The sequence below is a fragment of the Sus scrofa genome, unplaced genomic scaffold (genome assembly GCF_000003025.6).
Source record: "Sus scrofa isolate TJ Tabasco breed Duroc unplaced genomic scaffold, Sscrofa11.1 Contig1431, whole genome shotgun sequence".
NCBI classification, from domain to species: Eukaryota; Metazoa; Chordata; class Mammalia; order Artiodactyla; family Suidae; genus Sus; species Sus scrofa.
This window is the reverse complement of record NW_018084874.1, coordinates 528,301-550,157: the sequence shown is the minus strand read 5'-3', so window position 1 is coordinate 550,157 and position 21,857 is coordinate 528,301. Positions and strand designations below refer to the sequence as shown.

At 43.4% G+C, this 21,857-nt stretch overlaps 1 protein-coding gene across 6 annotated transcripts in view; it reads left to right on the top strand.

Annotated features, from left to right (window-relative positions):
- The window catches only part of SLC5A11 (solute carrier family 5 (sodium/glucose cotransporter), member 11), a 79,869-nt gene that overhangs the window by 6,116 nt on the left and 51,896 nt on the right, over positions 1-21,857 (top strand). For all 6 annotated transcript variants that reach the window (XR_002340998.1, XM_021081312.1, XM_021081311.1 and 3 more), the window contains 4 exon segments: positions 6,680-6,836; positions 10,239-10,310; positions 16,693-16,797; positions 18,740-18,799. Coding sequence is in view for 5 of the 6 variants with exons in the window: in XM_021081312.1 (XP_020936971.1) it covers positions 6,680-6,836; positions 10,239-10,310; positions 16,693-16,797; positions 18,740-18,799 (394 nt within the window). In the remaining variant the exon portion in view is untranslated.

The window sequence follows — 21,857 nt, the reverse complement described above, 5'->3', positions numbered from 1 at the left end:
TTTGTCCTCCGCACCTGGCCTAGATCCTGGCACACAGCTGGTGCCTAATACATGCTTGTGGGAAAGAAACAGGATTAGAGGGAGAGAAGGAAGGAAGGAGGGGAAAAGAGAAAGGAGGGAAGGGCCGAAGGAAGGAGGATAGGGAGACAGACCAGCCGGTATTGGATGACAACCAGCTTCCTCTCAGAAACCTGGTTCGAGTCCCACTTCTGGTACTTTTTGTGGTGGGGAGGCCAGTGGCACAGCCAGGACCCAAATCCAGTTCACTCTCACTTCTTTTTTTTTTTTAGGGCCACACTTGCACCATATGGAAGTTCCCGGGCTAGGGGTCTAATTGGAGCTATAGGTGCCAGCCTATACCACAGCCACAGCAACATCAGATCCGAGCCCCGTCTGCAACTGCTCACAGCAACACTGGATCCTTAACCCACTGCGCAAGGCTAGAGATCGAACCCGAAACCTCATGGTTCCTAGTCGGATGCATTTCCACTGGGCCACGACAGGAACTCCTCACGCTCACTTCTTGGTGGCTCCATTTCCCACCTGTAAAATGGAGGTGCAATCTGTTTGCCTTACAGGGCTGACAAGGATAAGAGAAGAGGACCCGTGTGGTCTCAAACTCCAGACCTGGCATATAAATAAAGAGTGCTCACTAAACTTTAGAGATGATTGCTGTGATGGTGACAGCCTGGCTTTGCAAACGAGGGCACGTGGAGGGCTCGGCCCAGGAGCACATGGCGGGGGCAGCAGCACTTGGGTTCTGCAACTTCTCTGGTCCATGCTCCTGGCTCCCATTCCCATCCCGAAGACATGGCCAGTCCTTCCTGGCTGCTGGCAAGGGCCCCCACCTCCCGGGGCCTCGGGAAGAGCCTGGAGTTGGTGCCAGCCTGCCCAGACCCAGTGATGAATGACTTGTTTATCTGCTCCCACCCCTCTCGGTGCCTGGCAGGCAGAGGCCTGGAAGGGGCAGCTGGGAGTGGGGCTGTGGACAGGGAGGGCTGGCTCACCAGTCTGTCCACTGCCCCTCCTCCCTCCTTCCCCCCCTTCCTCCGTTTCAGAATGGCTGGGTTCTAGAACAAGCTGCCCCACTCCCCAATTCGGCATCAGTCTCCACCTTAAGCTGCCTCCTCTGCCCCCAGTCCTCATCTTCCTCAAGCCCCCTGGTTTGGCAGCAGCAAAGTACTTCAAAGCAGTTGAAGTGTTTGAAAACGCAGGTTCTGAACCTTCCAACACTGCTGGTGGGAATATAAATTGATGCAGCCATTATGGAGGTTCCTTAGAGAACTAAAAATAGAGTTACTATATGATCTAACAATCGCACTCCTGGGCATATATCCGGAAAAGATGAAAATTCTAATTCGAGGAGATAATGCACCTAAATGTTCAAGCCAGCATTGTTTGCAATAGCCAAAACACAGAAGCAACCTAAATGCCATTGACAGATGAATGGATAAAGAGGATGTGGTACATATGCACAGTGGAATATTACTCAGCCATAAAAAAAAACAAAATAATGCCACAGCCAGCAACATGAATGGACCAAGAGATTATCATACTAAGTGAAGTAAATCACACAAAGACAAATATCGTAGGATATCGCTTCCATGTGGAATCTTAAAAAATGATACAAAAAAATAAAAAATGCTACAAATGAAATTGCTTGCAGAACAGAAGCAGACTCATAGACATAGAAAACAAACTTATGGTTACCAAAGGGGAAAGGGGGTGGGGAGGGATGAATTAGGAGTTTGGGATTAACAGATACACACTCTATATGTCAACTAGATAAACAAGAACCTGCTATATAGCATAGGGAACTATATTCAATATCTTGTAGTAACCTATAACGGGAAAGGATCTGAAAAAATTCTTATATATATTATATATATAATTGAATTACTTTGCCGTATACCAGAAACTAACACAACATTGGAAATCAACCATACTTAGAAGAAGAAGAAGAAGGAGAAGGAGAGGGAGAGGGAGAAGAGGAAGAGGAAGAAGAAGAAGAAGAAGAAGAAGGAGATCTAGCCTCCCCCCCCAAAAAAAGGAAAGAAAATGCAGATTCTGAAATGAGACAGATGTGGATTCGAGTTCCACTTTTGACACTACTTCTTTCCCTGTGGACTGCAGTAAGAACACCACCTATTTAACAGGGGCTTCACCCTTGAGACCACCCTTAAGGACCATCCAGTCTTCTCCTCCCAAAGTCTCCAGAATCTGCCTCCTGGTTAGACCCTCTTTTATGAACGTCTACTTCCTCCCCAGGGAGGGTGTCTAGCACCAGCCTTGCCTTCCCACTTTCTCCCAGCAAGTTCTCTGGTTCAGTTAGGCCATTATCATCTCATTGGACAGATGAAAATTATCATAAAACCTAGGCTTGACTGAGGGAGAGAGGGCAGAGGGGGGATCTGGGCTGGAATTTGGGTTTCTGTTGTGCCCTCCTGCGTGAGAGTGAGATAAGTGCCTGAGCTGGGTTGGCCCAAGACTGGCAAGTCTGTCTTCCCTCCTTCCTTCCATCTTTGGATCAAGGCTATGGATCCATGGTTGCTTGGGTCTTCTCACAGGTCTGAGAAGCTGTGAGCATCCTCTCAACAGAAGAGCAAGGTCCAGACTCAGGAAAAGAAGTTCAAGACTGTACTTGGCGTGGGAAGAGAAGTTAAAGGTTATTGAGCGCCCCCCTGAGGCATCTTCTCTAAGTGAATGTCCAGTCTCTTCTTAGGGCTCAAAAGCAGTGGTCCTCAACCTAGGGGACTTTTGTGGCTGTCACAACAGCAGAGAGGGTGCTACGGGTATCTAGTGGGCAGCTACCAGGGTGCTGCTAAGCATCCTACAGTGCACAAGACAACCCCCCATGACAAAGGACTATGTGGTCCAGAATGCTAATAATATTGCAGATGAAAAGCCTTGCTTTGGAGTTCTCTGGTGGCTCAGTGGGTTAAGGATCCAGCTTTGTCACTGCTGTGGCTTGGGTCGCTGATGTGGCATGGGGTGGATCCCTGACCCTGGAACTTCTGCATGACATGGGTGTGGCCCAAACAAACAAACAAACAAACAGCCACCCCCTGCCTTAAGAACAAGGTGACCGGCCATTCCATCTTTGCGCAGCTCTGGTTAGAAGCAGTAAAATGTTCCTCAAATCTCCCTCTGTCTCACTTACCCTGTCAATTGCTATGGCCTGTTGAAAATAAGTAGAACCCTAATTATTCCTCTAATGCATTTTCTCTCACCACCCCCTTACTTTACTTCAAGTCTAGGTCATTCCAAATTCCCCTTCCCACCTATAATCAAGCTGCTCAAAATTCTTCAGTGACATTTCTTAACCTAGAGCAGATGGGTGCCGTAGAGTCATTGCTGCCCACCAGGAGATGTTTTGAACATTTACAGGAATATTTTTGGCCATCACAATGGTTTTGAGTACTACTGGCATGGGATGGATGGAGGCCAGAGAAACCTTGAAGACACCTTGAGATTCAAAGAACTTCCCAATGCAAGGAGAACTTTGGATGTCCCACCAGACATTCATGTGGGTGAAAAACACATTTATAATTATCTGAGTGTAGCACCTACCTCTGGTTTGCATGAAACACAAAGCGTTTGGGCTTTTTTCTTTTCTTTTTTACTTTTTTAAATTACTCAAATGAATTTATCACATCTGTAGTTGTATAATGATCATAACAATCTGATTTCACAGGATTTCCATCCCACAGTTGGGCTTTTTTCTTACATTAAAAAATAGCACATGGAGTTCCCGTCGTGGCGCAGTGGTTAATGAATCTGACTAGGAACCATGAGGTGGCGGGTTCAATCCCTGGCTTTGCTCAGTGGGTTAATGATCCGGCGTTGCCGTGAGCTGTGGTGTAGGTTGCAGACGTGGCTCGGATCCTGCGTTGCTGTGGCTCTGGCATAGGCCAGTGGCTACAGCTCCGATTAGACCCCTAGCCTGGGAACCTCCATATGCCGCAGGAGCGGCCCAAGAAATGGCAAAAAGACAAAAAAAAAAAAAAAAAAGCACAATATTCTGTAATAGACTATAGTGGATAATATGTATATATATATATATATATAATATATATATATATATATTCACACACATATGTTATTCAGGGTTCTTTGCTGTACCCCTGAAACTAACACAACAAATGTAAATTAACTACACTTCAGTTTACATGTCCCTTCTTTTTATTTTCAGCACATTGTCTCAGACAGTTCTCAGAGGACTCTGTCTTAAGCTGAAAGCACGATATAGCATGGGATTTGCTTGGGCTGCTTCATAACATTGAAAGTCGCAGGACTTTTTAGTTGTTTGTTTGCATATTGAAACATTTGAGTGTTCCTCTGTAGATTTATACTTTATTCTGTGCTTCTGGAATAGAATGGATTCCAATCTTATTTCTCCTACATTCAAAATTTAGTAAACTAGGTGAAAGGCTCTGACTGCCCCTTTGGCTCTTCCAGTGGAGTCAGGTGGAGCAGTTACATGTTGAACCATCCATCATTTTAATAGTAAATTGCTTTTCTTTCTCTTTTATAGTAGAGTTAGCCCATTGTATCAATTAAAAATATACATGTGTAAGAATGTCACTATGAATTCCATTTCAGTATTCAGTAAAAGAAATATTACAAAATATTTGTTAGAAAAATAGGATACGATATCTGGAGATGATGAGATCCTATATCTGTAGGTTGAAAATTACTGATCTTGTAGGATCCTTTGAATGACGTAAAAGGGCTAGTATAACACCTTCATAGACAAGGAGCTTCACTGCCCTTCCCCTCCCCCCAATCTTACATAATATTTAGGCAAGAATCTAATGGTTCCCTAAGCAGGACATGCTTTTTTACCTCCGTGTCTGCAGATACTGTTGTCCTGGCCTGGAAGTCTCCTCCATCCCCTTTCACACTGTGTAACACCATCCACCCATTCTTCAAAACCCAGCTCATATGTCACCATGTGGATTCTTCTACATAAATTTAGGTGGTCCTTTCCTCACTGCTCGTTGTAAAAAGGAACAGTCATAGTAACAATAGCAGTACAATTGACTGAGCAAACCTGTGCAAGGCACAGTTCCCAACACTTCACAGGTTCTAGCTCATGGCATCTATGAAATATAAACTCTTATGTCTCTATTTTGCAGATGGGAATACTAAGATTTAGAGAAGTTAGGGAATTTATCCAAGTTCTCAGTATTGGTAAGGGGTGGAGCCAGCTGGTTGACTCCTAAGCTTGAATCCTTAATGTATCTATCTCAAGGAACCTCTACTCTATGAAACTTCACATTGTGTTGTTATTGTCTATGGGATTTGCCGAATTATTGGGGTGCACATCATAGAGGGAAGGACTGAGTTTTTTCATTCCTAGAGCCCTGGAGGCTGACACCCCCAGAGTGAGGTTGCATCTTAACACAGGGATGAGTCAAAACCGAAACCACTTAAACCATCCTTGAGAACTGTACTAGTTTCCAAGTGCTGCTGTAACAAATTACTGCAAACCTAGTGGCTTAAAATAACACAAGGTTTTTATCTTAATTTACAGTTCTGGAAGTTAGAAGTGTTCAGCGGGTCTTACTGGGCTAAAGTCAAGGTGACAGTAGGGCTGACTTCCTTCTGGATGCTCTGGGGCAAATTCGCTTTTTCTAGCTTTTCTAGTTTTTCAAAGCCACCTGCATTCCTTGGCTCATGCTCCTATTACTCTCTCATCAAAGCCAGCAATATTGGGCCAAATCCTTTTCCCAGGGTCACCTCTCTGGTTCTCTCATCCGATCACCTCTTCCACTTTTAGGGCCCCTTGTCAACACATTAGTCCCACTGAAATAACCTCCCTATTTTAAGGACAGCTGACCAGCAACCTTAATTCCATCTACAAATGTAATAGTCCTTTGTCATATAATGTTACATATTCATAGGTCCTGGGGATTAGGATGTAAACATCTCTAAGGGAGACATGATTCCTCGCACCAATAGGAATTCATCAAATTGCCCAAGGAAGTGCACTATACTGAGTAATAACTTAGCATAGTGTTTCAAAGCATGGATTTTGGAGCAAGATTACTTGCCTTCAAATCCCAGCTCTAACGCTTGAGCTGCATTATCTTAGGCAAGTTATTTAACTTCCCTGAGCTTCAATTTTGCCATCTGTAGAATGGCATGATAACAATGTTCCCACTTTGCAGATTTAAAGACACTTGGGATGACTCCTGGCATATAGTAGGTGCTATATAGGTGTTCATTAAGTATATGCATTTTAACGGGCATATCCAGCAGTAGAATAAGACTGTAGCAACTGGCTGAACCTCAGACAAAATTGTGGGCTTGACTTTCACTCAGCTGTGAGGTACCCTGGAAACAGACTGACTCAGGTGTCTTGTTTTTCCTCTCACTCCTGGATGTGTGGAAGAAGGTGGTGAAACATCTGTGCTGCTTAAAGTATTTATTCTTCTTCATATTTTGCCAAGTGAGTGGTTGGATTGGTAAACATTAACTGGAGGTTTAATGTGACTTCCGTGTAAATGTTTGTTGAATGAATGAATGAATGGATGGATCTGCCTCCCTGAGGTCCGTCTCCATCACACATCTCCCATGTGTATCGTCCTGCTTGGATGCCCAAGGAGGCAGTCACCTAGAGGGTGGGAAAAGTGGTACCGGGTTCTGGCATCTGACGGGCTTTGTACTTTCACAGGGTTGAGAGTTCGTTCAGGACCATGGAGAGCAGTCCCAGCAGCCCTCAGCCCACGCAGTCAGATCCCCTGGCGGTGTTTCCCCAGAGGACGTTGGAGCCAGCGGACATCGCAGTGCTGGTTCTGTACTTCCTCTTCGTCCTGGCTGTTGGACTATGGGTAAGCCAGGCCAGGGAGGAGGGACACTGGGGGAAGAGACTAGCTCAAGGTCATTCAGTAGTCAGAACTTTAAAATGTTAAGAATGCATTGCATTGATTATGTGTCAAGTATAGTGTAAGGCACTTTCACTCCTGTTATCTTATGTAATTTAAACAGGTTTCTATGAGGAAGGTATTATTACCATACCCATTTGTAGACAGAGAAACTTAGGCTCAAAGAATTTAAGTTCCTTATTCTGTCAGTGAGTTAGGAGAGCTGGAGTTAGAATCCCTATCTCCTTCACTTTGAATCTTGTGCTCTTAAAAAAAGAAAAAGGGGAGTTCCCATTGTGGTGTAGTGGAAACAAATCTGACTAGTCACCATGAGGATGCCGGTTTGACTCCTGGCCTCGTTCAATGCGGTAAGGAGCCAGCACTTCCGAAAGCTGCAGCATAGGTCACAGATGCAGCTGGGATCTGGCATTGCTGTGACTGTGGCATAGGCCAGCAGCTGTAGCTCTGATTCGATCCCTAGCCTGGGAACTTCCATAGGCTGCAGGTGCAGCCTTAAAAAGACAAAAATTAAAAAAATAAAAATAAATTAAAAAAATTTTAATGTAAAAAATTAAAAGAAGTTTTTTTAAAGGCAAGATAGTCACATGGTTCTAAATAAAAACAACTTAAAATAATACACAGTGAAAAGTCTTACTAATACCTTTCTCCTCCACAGGTTATTAGCTTTTTAGTACATTGGTATATTCTTCCAGAGTTTCTTCAGGCAAATTCAAGCAAATATTAACATATTTTTCTCTTTCTTAAATAGAAGGTAGTTATTATACATATTGTTTTTTACCTTGATATGTTTCACTTATCAGTGTCTCTTGGATATCTTTTCGTGTCAGTATATGGAAGCTTCCTCATCTTCTTAAAAGTTGCACAGTATTCCATTAGATGATTGCGCTGTAATTTAACTTGCTTCTTGTTGAGGGTCACTTGGATAGTTCCCCAAATTATGCTGCAATAAACAAACTGTGGGGAGTTCCCACTGTGACTCAGCAGAAATGAATCTGACTAGCACCCATGAGGATGCAGGTTTGATCCCTGTCCTCACTCAGTGGGTTAAAGATCCAGCATTTCTGTGAGCTGTGGTGTAGGTCCAAGATGTGGCTTGGATCCCAAGTTACTGTAGCTGTTGTGTAGGCTGGCAGCTACAGCTCTGATTTGACCCCTAGCCTGGGAACCTCCATATGCCATGGATGCAGCCCTAAAAAGACAAGAAAAAAAAAAAAGCAAACTTTGGATGCTCATTATTTTGAATATGTGCAATTATAATGTAGGATAAATTCTCTGTGGTGGAATTGTCAGGTTAAAAGTTATATGCCTATCTGCATATACGTCATTAAATGTATGAGAGAAAGTCACATTATTGCATCCATACCAACACTGTCCTTTCAAACTTTTTCATTTTTTGCCAAAATGACAAGGAAACACAATGTCTCAATGTATTATTATCTTATAATAAATGAGGCTGGACATCCTTACATATGTTTAAGGACCACTTGTTTCCTTTATGTGAAGTCTGGGTTCATATTTTTTTCCCAGTTTCATGAAGTTCTTGCTCTTCTTATCAATTTCTAGGGACTCTTTACATATGAAGGAGATTAGTAACTTCAGGATAAGGATGGGGCAAAGGAGGTGCTCCTATCTGATTTTGGGGTCAAAGGACTTGAAAACTATAGCCTACTGAGGTGTCATCACTTCAATTTGACTATTTGAAGATCGTTTCTCTACTCTTACCCCCTAACTTTCCTTCCTCCAGGTCAAGAAGGGGATAAAAATATCGGACATCCCAAAGATCATGGATCTGACCTTTCCTTGTTTCCCCCACCTTAGCAGGACATGTTGAGATGGATGAGATGTTGTTAAGAGCCAGGGCTTTTGAGTCAGATGGGAAGGGTAGGAGCAGAGTTAGGGTGAGGGTGAGGGTTCCTGAGAACCTATATTTTCACAAGAGAATCAAGAGACTCTGTGGGTATTGCTGGCTTGGGTAGCCCTGGATTTAGATAATCCCTTTTAGCACAAGAGTTCTTTACTCTTGGAAAATACTTCCTGTGTCAGGGTTCAGCAGGAAGGGGCCATAGTGTCCGTTCTGTAGTAAGATGATGTTCAAGGAAAAAAAGCTACCATTTCACGTCATCTTCTATCCAGTAAGAATCCATCTGCACTCAGAGTCTCAGAGAAGTTAGACAGCTTATCCAAGATTGCATAGCTGCTTGGTGGCCAAAACGTCTCTATTAAAGCGCTTTTAATGCCAGGAAGCTCACTCCTTTTAAAGAGCTCTGAACTGGAGTTCCCATTGTGACTCAGTGGAAATGAATCCCACTAGTATCCATGAGGATGCAAGTTCAATCCCTGGCCTCACAAATAATAATAATATTAAGATAAATTTTAAAAATGAAAGAGCTCTGAACTCAGATTGACCTGGGTTTGAGGTCTCAGCCCTTCTGCTCTCTAGAAACATGGCGCTAGATGAGTGACTTTGCCTCTGAGCCTCGGCGTCTTCATCTGTTAGATTGGCCTAATGACATCCCCTCCTAGGAGTTGGTGAGGATTAAAATGAAATGATGCTTCTAAATGTTTAGCATAGGGCCTGGCACATAGAACTGCTACTCAGGAAATGAAATCCATTGCGATCGATCATAGACAAGCTGTGGGTCTAAAACTCAAATGCCTGGGGAGGGAGGGGGCAGAAGTAGGTTATTTTGCATAAGTGAAGCAAGGAGTGGCAAGGGCTGTGTTGATCTGAAGAGTTTATATCCCTTCTAAAGGTATTCAGATGAAAATCTTCTTAAAAACCACGGGTCAAGCAAAACACATTTGATCTAAAAAATATAACTAGTGAATGTAACAAAAAAGAAACAGACTCACAAATATATGGAACAAACTAGGGTTAACAGGGGAGAAGAATGTGGTAGGAGCAATAAAGGGGTAGGACATTAAGAGCTATAAATTATTATGTATAAAAAATGAAAAAAATAAAAATCATTAAAAATAAATTATTATGTATGAGATAAGCTACAAGGATATATTATACAACACAAGGAACAGAGCCAATATTTTATAATAATTATAAATGGAGTATAACATTAAAAATTGTGAATCACTATATTGTACGCCTGTAACATATCATATATCAATTATACATTAATTTTTAAAAAGAATGAAATAAGGTATTTCAGGCAAACAATAGTCATGGGAAGGATTGTTCAGGGACTTCTGTGAAAAAAAAAGAGAAAAAGAAAATATATCGGATGTCCAAGTCTAGCCTACTGGACTTGCAGTTTATCATCCGTAGCCTGGACCATTTTAGGGATGCCTCCGATTGCCAATATTTCCCTCACCCACCCCTCTTCTGTGTTTCAGTCCACAGTGAAGACCAGACGAGACACAGTGAAAGGCTACTTTCTAGCTGGAGGAGACATGGTGTGGTGGCCAGTAAGTAGTCCTTGGTTCGATTAAAGTCACTTCTCAAACACTCTTCAAATGATGATATTCTGTCTAGACTTTGCTCTCTCAGGACTCTGGTTCCATGTCGTCTGGAGGTCACAGTCTAAATTAAAAGAAGCTTAGCTCCAGCTCAAATTTGTTTGAGCAAAATGAGAATGCATCTGCTTACCTAAGGGAAAAATCTAGAGTTGGTTTGGTTTAAGGTAGAGCAGAGTACAGGGGCTCAAGTGATATCACAAGAACCTAGCTTCCCCTCTATTTATCCTATCATCTATCTATCTATCTACCTATCTATCTATCCATCTCTCTATCCATCTAGTCATCCATCTATCAGTCCATCATCAATCTATCCATCCATTCCTCTATTTACCTATCACATATATATCATCTATATATACACACATACATACATACATCTATCGTCTATGTATCATCCATCTCTCATCTATCTAGCCATCCATCCATCAGTCTATTATCTATCTATCTATCATCTATCTCTATCAGATTCCCTTCCTCTGGGTGGGTGCTATTTCCAGACAAACTCTACTTCATGTTAACAAGATGGCTGTCATTTCTCCAGACCTTTCATCCTCTCAAGTTCCAGTCCAACATGGAAAGGGCACTTGCCTCCAGGGCAATATCCTTGGAAAATATCTTTTTTTTTTTTCCTTTTTAAGGCCCCACCTGCGGCATATGGAGGTTCCCAGGCTAGGGGTCCAATCAGAGCTGCAGCTGCCAGCCTACACCACTGCCACAGCAACGCCAGATCTGAGCCGCATCTGCGACCTACACCATAGCTCACAGAAATACTGGCTCTTTAACCCAGGGATCAGACCTGCATCTTCATGAATGCTAGTCAGATTCGTTAACCACTGAGCCATGACGGGAACTCCAAATAGCTCATCTTTGATTGTATCCCGTGCCCATCTCTGTGCCAATCACTGTGACCAAGGTAGTTTGACATGCTAACTGGCTCAAACCTGGGTCCCACCCTCCATGCATAAGCTGAGGAGGGGAGTGGCCAGGAGCTGGCTCTGAGGCATATGTGAAACAATTACCTCTGACAGTTTTTTCACTAATGCCTCTAGGTAAATGTTGCTCACTTTGGGTGATCACTGAGTCAGGTCAAACAAAGATAAGTTGTGCCAGGAGGGGTTTCCAGGGAACTGTGAAATGGGTAAAATACTGACAATAATATGACAGTGGGGCTTTGAAACAGCTCCAATCCTATTCTTATCTGCTGGTTTTCAAGATTACTGCAGAGCTGAAGAGAAAGGGGTGGGAATAGAGCCAGGTAAAACACCATCAAACTTTCTCTTCTTACTGAGCTTCAGCTGTTTTTCTTGAATAAAAGCTGTTTGGGTAGTTAAAAGCATTAGGTAAATTCAGCATGCAAACAGTAATCAAAAAAGAGCTGGAGTGGCTATCCTAATATTAGACAAAAGAGATTTTAAGACAAAAATTGTTGCTAGAGACAAAGGACATGATATGATGATAAAAAGTCAATCTATTGGAGTTCCCGTCGTGGCCCAGTGGTTAATGAATCCGACTAGGAACCATGAGGTTGCAGGTTCGATCCCTGGCCTCACTCAGTGGGTTAAGGATCCGGCGTTGCCATGAGCTGTGGTGTAGGTCGCAGACGTGGTCGGATCCCGTGTTGCTGTGGCTCTGGTGTAAGCCGGCGGCTACAGCTCCGATTAGACCCCTAGCCTGGGAACCTCCATATATGCCGCGGGAGCAGCCCTAGAAAAGCCAAAAAGCCAAAAAAAAAAAAAAAAAAGAAAAAAGTCAGTCTATTAAAATATAACAGTTAGAAACACATACGCCCCTAATAGAGTCCAAACATCTATGAAACAAAAACTAAGAGGATTGAAGAGAAAAAGAGACACTAATAGTTGGAGACTTCGGGAGTTCTGCTGTGGCTCAGCAGCAGTGAACCCGACCAGTATCTATGAGGACACAGGTTTGATCCCTGGCTTCACTCAGTGGGTTAAGGATCTGGCATTACTGTGGCCGTGGTGTAGGCCAGCAGCTGCAGCTCGTGTTCGCCCCCTAGCCTGGGAACTTCCGTATGCCGCAGGTGCAGCCCTAAAAAGACAGAAAAAAAAAAAAAAAAAAGAAGAGAGAAAAGAGAATAGTTGGGGACTTCAATAGTCTACTTTCAATAATTTATACACGTATGTAGAATAATTGGTGAATTATGGGTGCAACAATAGCAGAATATACCTTGTTTTTAAGTATACATGGAATATTCTTTAAGATAAACTATATATTAGGCTATAAATAAGTCTAAAATTAAAAATTACTGTAGGAGTTCTCCTGTGATGCAGCGGGTGAAGGATCCAGCATTGTCACTGCTGTGGCATGGCTTCAATCCCTGGCCTAGGACCTGTGGCCAAAAAAAAAAAAAAGAAAAGAAAAAAGAAAAAAAAACTACTGTAATCATACAAAGTATACTGCCCACAATGGAATAAAATCAGAAGTTAATAACAGAAGGAAGCTTGGGAAATTCACAAATATGTGGATATTAAACAACACACTCCTAAAGAACAAATCGTCAAAGAAGAAATCAGAAGGGAAGTCAGAAAATACTTTGAGATTAGAGTTCCCATTGTGGTTCAGCAGAAATTAATCTGACTAGTATTCAGGAGGAGGCAGGTTCGATCCCTGGCCTCCTTCAGTGAGTTAAGGATCCATCATTGCCGTGAGCTGTGGTGTAGGTGGTAGACATGGCTTGGATCCCACGTAGCTGTGGTGTAGGCTGGCGGCTACACCTCCAATTTGACCCCTAGGCTGGGGACCTCCATGTGCTGTAGGTGTGGTCCTAAAAAGACAAAAAAAAAAAAAAAAAAGATACTTTGAGATTAATGACAAAACACAACATACCAGAACTTGTGGAATGCAGCTGAGGCAGTGCTTAGAGGTAAATTTACACTATAAATGTCTATATTAAAAATGAAAGACATCAATCTCAATACCCAACCTTTCAATGTAAGAAACTAAAAAAAGAAGAGCAAACTAGGAGTTCCTGCTGTAGCACAGGGGGTTAAGAATCTGATTGTCATGGCTTGGGTCACTGCAAAGGGGCAGGTTCAATCCCTGGCCCAGCATGGTGGGTTAAAGGATTCAAAGTGTAGGTCACAGCTGCTACTCAGATTCGATCCCTGTTCCAGAAATTTCCATATGCCACTGGTGCGGCCATAAAAATAAATATTAAAAAAATTTAGGTGTGCTAAATCTAAAGCAAACAGAAGGAAGAAAATAATAGAGATCAGCATGGAGATGAGCAAAATACAGAATAGAAAAATGTTAGATAATATCAACAAAATCAAACACTGTCTCTTTGAAAAATCAACTGATGGAAAAGTGAGATGACTCAAAATTTTTAAATCAGAGATGAAACAAGGTACATTACTAACGACCTTGCAGAAATGTAAATAATTATAAGGGAATATTATGAATCATTTATATGCAAAAAATTAGACAACCTAGATGAAATGAAAAAAATTACTAGAAAGATACAAACTACGAGAGTTCCCGTTGTGGTTTAGCAGAAACAAATCCGACTAGGATCCATGAGGTTGAGGGTTGCATCCCTGGCCTCGCTCAGTGGGTAAAGGATCTGGCATTGCTGTGGCTGTGGCGTAGGCTGGCAGCTACAGCTCTGATTCGACCCCTAGCCTGGGAACCTCCATATGACACGCGTGCAGCCCCAAAAAGGCAAAAAGAAAGAAAGAAAGAAAAAAAAAGAAAGACACAAACTATATTGAAACTAATGCAAGTAGAAATAGAAAACCTGAATTTTACCTATAAAGAGTTAAAGACCTTAAATTAGTAACCATAAAACTTCCCACAAAGAAAAGGCAAAGACAAAATGGCTTTACTGGTGAATTCTTCCAAATGTTTAAAGAAACACAATCTTTCATAAACTCTTCCTCCAAAATATGTGAACACTTCCTAATTCACTCTACAAGCTAAATATTATGCTGATACCCAAATCAGAGAGACATCCCAATAAAAAAAAGCTATAGACAAATACCTCTTAACGAATATAGACTCAAGAGTCTCAACAAGCCAAATTTAGCAACATGTAAAAATGATTAGACACCTGATCATGAAAGATTTATCCTAGGAATACAAGATTGGTTAAACATACTAAAAAGTCAATCAATCTAATTTACTATATCATATAATAAAGGACAAAAAACCATGTCGTGATCACCTCAATTCATGCGCAGACAGCATCTGATAAAATCCAACACTACTTCATAATAAAAACACAAATTGAAAATTAGAAATATAAGGAAAGCTTCTTAACCTGACACGTGGCATCTACAAAAATCCATAGTTAACATTATACTTAATGGAGAAAGAAATCTTTCCTCCTCAATATCAGGAACAAGATAAAGATGTCCTCTTTTCTCTTCCTTTTTTTTTTTTTTTTGTCTTTTTAGGGCCACACCTGCGCACATGGAGGTTCCCAGGCCAGGGGGGTCGAATTGGAGCAGTTGCTGCCTGAGCTTCGCCAGAGCCACAGCAACACCAGATCCGAGCAGCCTCTGCGACCCACACCACAGCCACAGCAATGCCAGATCCTTAACCCACTGAGCGAGGCCAGGGATGGAACCCACAACCTCATGGTTCCTAGTCAGATTCGTTTCCACTGCACCATGATGGGAACTTCCCCCTTCTCCTTTTCTATTCAGCAATTTACTGGGGGTCCTAGCTAGGCTAACCTGCAAGAAAAATAAGTAAAAGGCTCCAGATTGAAGAAGACATAAAGCTATGTCTATTTGCAGATGACATGATCTTGTGTATAGAAACTCCGAAGTAACCCAGAAAAAACCTATTACAGCTCATAAATGAGTTCGATAAGGTTGCAGAATGTGGGCAATAAAAAAATCAGTATAAACGATGAATATTTTTACATATCCACAATGAACATTTTGAAAATGACAGTAAGAAAACAATTCCAGTTACTACAGCATAAAAACAATAAAATAGTGAAATTAACAACAAAACGGGCAACATGTATACTGAAATCATCATTGCAAGACCTTAAAGAAAGACTAAATAATCAGAAAGACAGCCTGTGTCCATGGAGAGTCCAAGACTTAATACTATTTACTCTTCAGACGGTAACCCTCCCAAACTTGAACTACAGACACACCACAATCTCTATCAAAATTCCAGCTGCATCCCCTCTTGTTTTGGTTTTTTTTTTTTTTTGGTAGAAATTCACAAACAAATCCTCAAATTCATATGGAAATGCAAGGGACCCAGAATTGCCAAAATAATCTTGAAAAGGAAGAAAAAATTGAAGGACTTACACTTTGTGCATTCGAAACATACTGCAATAATCAGGAGAATGTGGTACTGGCATAAGGATAGATCGATGGAATGGAATAAGATGAAGGAGTTCCCGTTGTGGCTCAGCAGTAATGAACCCCACCAGTATCCATGAGGATGCGGGTTCGATCCCTGGCCTCGATCTGTGGGTTGAGGATCCAGCATTGCTGTGAGCTGTGGTGTAGTTGCAGACACAGCTTGGATCTGCCTTGCTATGGCTGTGGTGTAGGCCAGCAGCTACAACTCTGATTCGACCCCTAGTCTGGGAACCTCCATATGCCGCAAGTGAAGCCTTGAAAAGCAAAAAAAAAAAGTTTGTGGCTTTTTTTCACAAATCTCCTTCATTCTCCTTTCTCTCAGCAGAGTGGCAGTGATGATCGCATAGCTGATTCTGCTATGCACCCCCCGTCCCCCGGCTACACACACACCTCCTTGGATTACACACCCCAAGTCTAAGGGACCAGCAAAGATGGGTCCTGCTCCCAGACTCCCATTAGAGAGAACGTAATTGACCCAGCTTGGGCCGGGTGCCCAGGCGTGTCTGATCCTATCAACTGAGACCAGGATAGGGTTCTCAAATACCATCTTGGCTGCTTAGATTTCTATTAGAAAGAAGGCTCTCTACTTTGTTAAGTTAGAAGCAGAGGTGGGGAATAAGACAGGCACCCTGATTCTCATAATAGAGCACTTTCTACAACACTTGTCATCCGTCTCCCCTCTCTGCAGGGATGCTGAATACAGTTGTTCAAGTTGTGCACTGCACAACCCTAGCAGCTGGGGGGGGTCAGTTCACATTTTAAGCATAAGTGTATTTGTCATGCCAGTTTCTGAAAGGTGGAAGTAAAAGAGTCTTAGGGAAGAAGAGTCTTTTTCTAATGTGAAAAGGGGGGCTTAGATAGGCTAAAGATGGCTCTGCTTTCTCTATGTTTCCTTCTGCCTTGGTCCCTTTGGAGTATGGGAAGGTGGGAAGAGGCTACCCTAGACCATGGCGGGAAGACCTGACCTGTCCATCTCCCCACAGGTGGGGGCATCCTTGTTTGCCAGCAATGTTGGAAGTGGACATTTCGTTGGTCTGGCGGGGTCAGGTGCTGCTGCAGGCCTTTCCGTAACAGCTTATGAGTTTAATGTAAGTATTTTATCAGAGTTCGGACAGCTCACACTCCACCTCATAGGTAGATGGGGGGGCAGTGGTATGAATAATGTGCACTTTGAAGAATAGAGTAGTGCTTTATGAAAGAAACACAAACAGCAATCAGCAAGGGCACCCCTGGTTAACAAAAATCAGTTTGGTCTACAAGTCTCAGGCGTCCCTATTTTGCATGATGGGAGCCCATCAGGCCACGACCCCTGCAAATACATGTGTGAAGAAAGTTCAGAATCTCTTCCGTGTGATGCAGAAGATCGAAGTTATCGTGGAACTGGAGGGTATTTTGGGTCTTAGATATCAAGGGACCGTCACAAAACTTAGGTGGGTCAGTGGTTCTTGATCTTTTTGCCACCCCACAGATACCCGAGAGGTAGGACACAGTCTCCGTGGGCTCATTCAGGATATGATTTTCACTGAGTGCAAGGGGATGCACTTCTTTTTTGTTTTTTTGGTTTTTTCTTCTTTTCTTTTTTGGCCACCCCACAGCATATGGAGTTCCCAGGCCAGCGATCAGATCTGAGCTGCCATTGTGACATACGCTGCAGCTGCAGCAATGCCGGATTCTTTAACCTACTATGCCAGGCCGGGGATTGAACCTGCATCCTGAAGCTGCAGAGATGCCACCGATCCCATTGGACCACAGCCGGAACTTCTTAACAGTGATTTGCATCTTCCTAATGATGCACTTTTTTTTTTTTTTTTTTGTCTTTTTGCCATTTCTTGGGCCGCTCCCATGGCATATGGAGGTTCCCAAGCTAGGGGTCTAATCGGAGCTGTAGCTGCCAGCCTATGCCAGAGCCACAGCAACGTGGGATCCGAGCCGCGTCTGCAACCTACACCACAGCTCACGGCAACGCCGGATCCCTAACCCACAGAGCAAGGCCAGGGATCGAACCCGCAACCTCATGGTTCCTAGTCGGATTCGTTAACCACTGCGCCACGACAGGAAGTCCTAATGATGCACATTTTTAAAGCACTTACTCTGTGCCACATCATGTTAGTACATTCAGTTTCAGACTAGAACTAGACTGCCTGCATTCACATCTGGGCTCTAACACTTAACAAGCTGTGTGACTTTGGGCAAGTTACTTAACCTCTCTGAGCCTCGTGTATAAAAACAAGGGATAGCAATGGTACCTGCCATACTGAGTTATGGTGAGGATTAAATGAATTCAGGCTGGGAAAGCGTGCAGAGGCAAGTCTGGTGTATAGGAAGTGCTCAGGAAGCATTGGTTCACTGATTTCCTTGTGACAAGGGGGGGGGGATGGGGGACGCTGGTACCCACAGTTCACAGGTGAGGAAACTGAGTCTCAGCGACCTGTATAACATCATCCAGCAGGCCAGCTCAGCAGCGTGGCCTGCCTGAGCATACAGCCTTGTTTTAACCCGAACCCAAGGAGATGGGTGGGGCAGGGGGAACACAAGGGGATAAAGGGGAGGTTTAGGAGTCATAGCACTAGGAGTCACAGCGAGTTTCCCGTGCCACTCTTCCCATCGTCATCCCTGTATCCTTCCCGCCCCCCCCTGCTTTTTAGGGCAGCATCCACAGCACGTGGATGTTCCCAGGCTAAGGGTCCAAACGGAGCTTCCCCTGCCAGCCTACACCACAGCCACAGCAACACAGGATCCGAGATGTGTCTGCGACCTACACTACAGCTCACAGCAATGCCAGATCCTTACCCCACTGAGCAGGCCAGGGATCGAACCTGCAACCTCATGGTTCCTAGCCAGATTCATTTCCGCTGCACCATGACGGGAACTCCCCTGTGGTTTTTTAAACAGAGAAACACGTCAGCCCAGGGAGGGAAGGTAAGTAAGAGGCAGAACCAGAGGTGGACCAGGCCAGATTCCCTGTGGGCACAGAGGGAAATCCAAATCCACGTGATGGCAGCCGAGTCCTGACTCTATTTTCTCGGGCAGGGCATATTTTCCGTGCTGATGTTGGCCTGGATCTTCCTCCCCATCTACATCGCTGGTCAGGTGAGTCTGAAGGGGGTTGGGAATAGGAATAGGAAGACCCTTTGATGAGTTCCCGTCGTGGCGCAGTGGTTAATGAATCCGACTAGGAACCATGAGGTTGCGGGTTCGATCCCTGGCCTTGCTCAGTGGGTTAAGGATCAGCGTTGCTGTGAGCTGTGGTGTAGGTTGCAGATGTGGCTCAGATCCCAAGTTGCTGTTGCTGTGGAGTAGACCAGCGGCTACAGCTCCGATTCGACCCCTAGCCTGGGAACCTCCATATGCCACGGATGTGGCCCTAGAAAAGGCAAAAAGACAAAAAAAAAAAAAAAAAAAAAAAAAAAGAAGAAGAAGAAGAAGATCCTTTGGGAAGGGCAGCCCCTCTATTCCTCCCTCCCAGCAGCATCTTCCTTACCAGGTCTTGGCACTGGTAAGGGATCATGCACAGTTGAGGCAATTAGGCACACAGTCCTTGGCAGGTCCCACCGAGCAGTGGACATCAGAGATACACGTGGGGCTTGCAGAGGCTGGGAGAAATTTTTTTAAATGTCAAATACAAGTGGAAAAAGTCCCAATGTTTAAGCAATAACATATTACTGCTTTTAACTAACATATATATATATATATATACACACATATATGAGTCAGTGATTTTTTTTTTTTTCATTTGCACCCAAAACCCATCATAATTGCGCTACTTCTGGCTGATTGAAATGGCAGAATTTTTGTGACAAGGGAGTTCCCTTGGTGGTCTAGTGGTTAGGACCTGGCCCTTTCACCGTTGTGGCCCAGGTTCAGTCAGTGTCTGGTCTGGGAAGTGAGATCCCACATCAAGCCGCTGCACACTGTGGCCAAAAATTAATTAATATTAATTAATTAATTAAAGGTTTACTGTGGTAGATCATTTTAAAAAAATATTTTTTTTTTTGTTACAAAATAATGCTGCTTTCCAGAGTTCCTGTTGTGGCTCAGGGGTAATGAACCCAACTAGTATCCGTGAGGATGTGGGCTCCATCCCTGGCCTCACTCAGTGGGTTAAGGATCTGGCGTTGCCATGTAGGCACAGGTGTGGCTTGGATCCTGCATTGCTGTGGCTGTGGTGTAGACTGACAGCTGCAGCTCCAATTCAACCCCTAGCCTGGGAACTTCCATATGCTGCAGGTACAGCCCTAAAGGACAAAAAAGCAAAAACAAAACACAAAAAACTTTTCCTTCTCCAAGGTCATCAAGATATTCTCTTATATTACCTTCTAGAACTTTCCATGCTTAAGTCAATTATCCACTTAGAACTGACTCTTGTCTATCCTATTTTGAGACTAGAATAATGCTAACATTACCCATCAAGAAAATTATAGACCACTTTTGCTTTTGAACATGGAACATGAACTATCCTCAGGGGCCCAACCCTACTCTCCACCTGCAATACACATGTTCATGGAAGAAGCATTTATTGAGCTGAATGCCAGCTGCATTCCAGGCACGGGTCTCATAGTTCCTCATTCTCATCAGGCTCTCTACTTCCCCAGCCCATTACAATGCTTTCTCCTTTTGCTGGAAAGTTTTCCTTTTCCATGATAGTTTGGTTAACTCCTATCATCTATGCAAATCCTACTTCAAGCAACCATTCCTCCAGGAAGCCCTTGCTGATCTCTCTGGTTAGGTTAAACCCCCTCCTTCATTGTGGCTGCTGTAGTTGCCATTTTGCAGAATCTGCTAGATTATTAAATTAATATGCCTCTCCCATTAGACCGGGCGTCTCTCCCACTATACTGTGCTTTCTCAGCGTCAGCGGTAGTCATATTTGGGGCAGGAGAATTCTTTGTTGTATGTGTATATGTATGTACGAGGGGTGTTCGGTGCACTATAGGGTATTTGTAGCATCCCCAACTTCTACCCACCAAATGCCCATAGCATCCCCCACCCCCAAACTGTGGCAGTCACAATGTGTCCCGATATGGCCAAATGTCCCCTGGAAGGTATGAAAGCTTCTTCCTTCCATTGAGAACCACTGCACTGGACTGTGTGTCTCTCCCTTTAGATTGTAAGCTCCAAGAGGGCAAGAACTGTGTCTGTTTTCTCCCAGTGTCTAGGATAGTGCCTGACACATGGTAAATACTTGAAAAATATTTGTCGAAGTTACTCTGTAGCAGAGTCCATGATTTCAGAAGGAAGCGGAATTAAGGATGAGCTGACATCCTTAAGAAGAGGCACCATTTGGGACTGAAAGTCTTGATCAAATCCCAAAGCCAGGGGTCATCGGCATTAGCAAATAAGAGGGTTGCATCGATGGAAATTTGGGGTGTCGGAGGTTCATGGGGTCCCGGAGATGACAAGATTTGGATATTGGTCAGAGAAATGCGTGGCTGAAGTAGAAATGCCTGTCTGTTGGTGGGACTGAGCAAACTAAGATACCACACAAGTTGTCCCTCATGGGTTTTCTGCACTGTCCTTGAAGCTGCTTGCAGACTGGGGGGACTTCTAGAGACAGGAAGACGGTGAAGGAGCTGGAATTCTCATTGGCTGCTGAACAGGGTTTGGGGAGGGTTGGGCTGAGCAGAAGTTGCTTTGGTCAGGTGGCATAGGTTTCCAAGGAAGAAGGAGGGGTTTACATGAGGATGGGGTGTGGCTCTCTGGATGTGATTTTGAAAAAAGTTTCATTGAAGTATAGTTGATTTACAAGGTTTGATAATTTTTTCCATACAACAAAGTGATTCTCATATATATTATATATATATATATCCATTCTCTTTCAGATTTTTTTTCCCACATAGATCATCACAGAATATTGGGTAGAGTTTTCTGAGCTATAAAATTGTCCCCATTGGCCAATCATTCCATATACCACAGTGTACATACACCGATCCCAACCCCCCAGTCCATCCCTCCCACCCGCCACTCGTCCCCTTTGGTAACCATAAATTTTTCAAAGTCTGTGAGTCTGTTTCTATTCTGCAAATAAATTCATTTGTATCCTTTTTTTTAAAGATTCCATGTATCAGTGATCTCATATGATGTTTGTCTTTCACTGACTGACTTCACTTAGTATGATAGTTTCTAAGCCCATCCATGTGGCTGTAAATGC